This window comes from Taurulus bubalis, assembly GCF_910589615.1.
Source record: "Taurulus bubalis genome assembly, chromosome: 18".
NCBI lineage: Eukaryota > Metazoa > Chordata > Actinopteri > Perciformes > Cottidae > Taurulus > Taurulus bubalis.
In genome coordinates, this window is record NC_136606.1 from 3,311,435 (window position 1) to 3,314,437 (window position 3,003).

At 48.8% G+C, this 3,003-nt stretch overlaps 1 protein-coding gene across 1 annotated transcript in view; it reads left to right on the forward strand.

Annotated features, from left to right (window-relative positions):
* Positions 1-496: 496 nt before the first annotated feature.
* Positions 497-3,003, forward strand: part of LOC306750719 (A-type potassium channel modulatory protein DPP6-like) — a gene marked incomplete at both ends in the record, with an annotated part of 137,305 nt that continues 134,798 nt past the window's right edge. Inside the window, one exon of the mRNA XM_079234190.1 lies at positions 497-649. Coding sequence (XP_079090316.1) covers positions 497-649 — 153 coding nt within the window. The remainder of the gene's footprint in view (positions 650-3,003) is intronic.

The window sequence follows — 3,003 nt, forward strand, 5'->3', positions numbered from 1 at the left end:
GCTCCTCTCCATCTGCAAAGTCATGATAAGTTTCCTGTGATATCCGACCCGTTCCCGTCGCGTCCGCAGCTGTTGGGGCTCCACCAGCAGGTCATGCGCTCGCTCCTCACGCAGAGACGTGCTTCTGCAGAGACCTACTTTCTCCCCGAGCACGCGGGAGGGAAAGAGTCGGGATCTCTCTCCGAGGCTTCGCTCGCTCCGTCCTACGGGTCCGGATCCTGAGAGCTTCATCCGGTCTCTCCAGTAACGCGCACTAGCTTGTATTTTTTATTTTTGCATCAAGTTGTGAAAGTGCGGGAGCCGCGTCGCTGCAGCATCGGTGAACCCCGAGCAGTGAGCCTGTGAGTGCGTGCTCTGAATCCTGAACACAAGCCTGAATGAACTACAGCATCGTCTACTCGACTCTCCTCATCCTGTCCTCATTGTCCTCCTCGAACTTGGACTTTTATTGATTGAGAACAGTCACTTTGTTGTGTGTGTGAGACAAACAGTCGAAATGGCGTCACTGTATCAGAGATTAACCGGCAAGATCAACACAAACAAATCCTTCCCCGACCCTCCGGAGGCGAGCCATCTCCTCGGGCAAGCTGTGGAGGCGGAGAGCCAGCGACCCCGGCTTCAGCACCGCCAGCACCGCGAGGACGAGGACGTAAGGAACCGCTTTTACACTTTAGGACCAACTGCTTTTACGCAGCGGTCGAGCCCATTTATGTTCAACACTCCCGATAGCACGCGGCTGCTTACATGCCCATTTTCGTATTTATTTATTTAAAAGCAAACTTGGCAAACTTGTGCGTCATTGCATCAATGGGTTGGCTTGTCTGTCAGTGAGCGACGCGTCAGTTGCGTCTCTTGCAAAGCGTGCACGCGCTCAGCGGCGCGCTCTCGTCCCGTGACACATCTCTCAAACGACACGTCACTCTCAGACGTTGACGTGCGCGTGTCCCGATGCTGTTCTTTTTTTTTTAAATCCAGGTTTAACTTGAAATGAGTGGCGATAATGTTTAAATCATATAAAACAACATTATCCAGAATCCGCCTTATCGTTTTGTCTCTTTCTTTTGTTTTAGTTTCTCCAAATATGCTCAAATCTGTTCACGTCAGCAGACATGGCAGCCGGTCGTGTTGCAAACTGTTTGTGGATTCTCACACCTTCCTGCGGGGTCACCTTGGTGTTTTAATCCTCGTCCAGAGCAGCGGCCTGAGGCCGAACCGCTGCCAAAGTAATGAGGGTATATGGAGCAGGCGCGTGACGCTGTCCGCGGTGCTGAACCAGTGACCCTCTGGAGGCGCTGTCCGTGGTGCTGAACCAGTGACCCTCTGGAGGCGCTGTCCGCGGTGCTGAACCAGTGACCCTCTGGAGGCGCTGTCCGTGGTGCTGAAACAGTAACTCAGCTTTTACGAGGCTGTTTGTATTTGTCTGTTTTACTCCAGCATTATAAAACCGTCTGCTCCTGTGAGCACACGCTGACCTTTATGGGTCCTTGCCATCGTTATTGTGAATGTTATTTAGCAGCCAGTGTGTGACTTTGAGTCACACGGTTCTATCTGCAAAACTGAGCTTCACATCCAAGACGGCAAACGTTCACTTTTATTAATTAACATACTGGGACCTGAGAGGTATATGTTTAATGACGTACCCCCTTGACCCTGTAAAGTATAAGTGGTTACAGATGGTGGGTTCGTCTAGATTTGATGTATTTTAGATCGGTGGAGGTCACTGTCCATCTGCTGTCTGCTGTGGTTTCTCTCAGTACTCTTCTGGTCTATTTTGTTGTCTTTGCTCCCCAAAATCAGCTTCTAATTTTGACCAGGACGAGTTTGGGTCCTTGTGCTAGATTATAAAATGTTTTAATGAGGAAACTACTGGTTGAAGCCTTAATCCAGTGTCATGTTGACTGCAATGCTCGTCCTGGTTTAGTGGTTTATCGCGAGAGCCAAGTCAAGTCAAGTCCATTGTTTTGCCTCCATTTCACAAATATAACGCGTCTCCCTCGGCTGCTGTTTGTGGACATTCATAAACATAAATTTGCATTCTTTCAGAGGGAAAGAAAGCTGACTTTCTAAAAGACAAATTGACTCTGCGTCGGCCGTGGACATTACACTCCAACATAAACTGTCATAAAGAGTTGAGTAGCCTCACTATCGGCAGCGTGTCCTCTGCAGCACTCGAGTAGTAAACACACATCAATCTGCTTTACGAGGCCGGTAGAGTCAGATCACTGAGACATTTTCACAGCTTCCTATATTTTGGAATATGGCCTCATTGTTATCATCTCTGGAGGAGTACCAGTAACTTTTACTTACCAACAATAACAATAAGCTGTGGGATTTACATCGTCTAGCGTGGTAAAGAACAGCTTTTAGAAACTAGGAACTGGTGTTTGTAGCCGCGTCGCTCATAACGTCTCTGATAGAATGTTGAATTTGTAAAACGAGCGCCGTGTTCGGACCTTTTCAGCTTCTTTAATCACGAACACGGAGCCGTGGCTTGACTCCGAGCAATGAGCTCTCTTTGCACGCACAACGTTTCGTTCAAGTTCCAGAAATCACCCGGCGATATCACTCTTTGTCTAATTTGAGACTCATTAAAGCATGAAGGTCAGAATAAAGGCACACGACGACTTTAATAACTCGTCCAGGACGATTACTGCTGTGTGAAAAACTGCAGCAACAGTCATGCATCTTTCATAGCATGTTTCATCTTTGGTAATGCATGTTCTCTCTGAGCCACACACGTGTGTCCCAGCCTCTTGCTCGTGTCACACAGATAGCATGTGGCGGTACGGCGCCGCAGGAGGTAAAACTCGGGTTGAGGTGCGCGTGAATAAAACATGAGGTCGGTTTATTGACCCGCGGTCCCGTCTTTGTGTTTGTTGGTGCAGCGAACTCCGACATGATCTGAAATCAATACGAGCGGTGATGTACAGTCCCTATTCATCACCCAGAGGGGAGGGAAGAAGAGCTGTGTGTGAACACACACCGGCCCGGTCCTGGTTATCG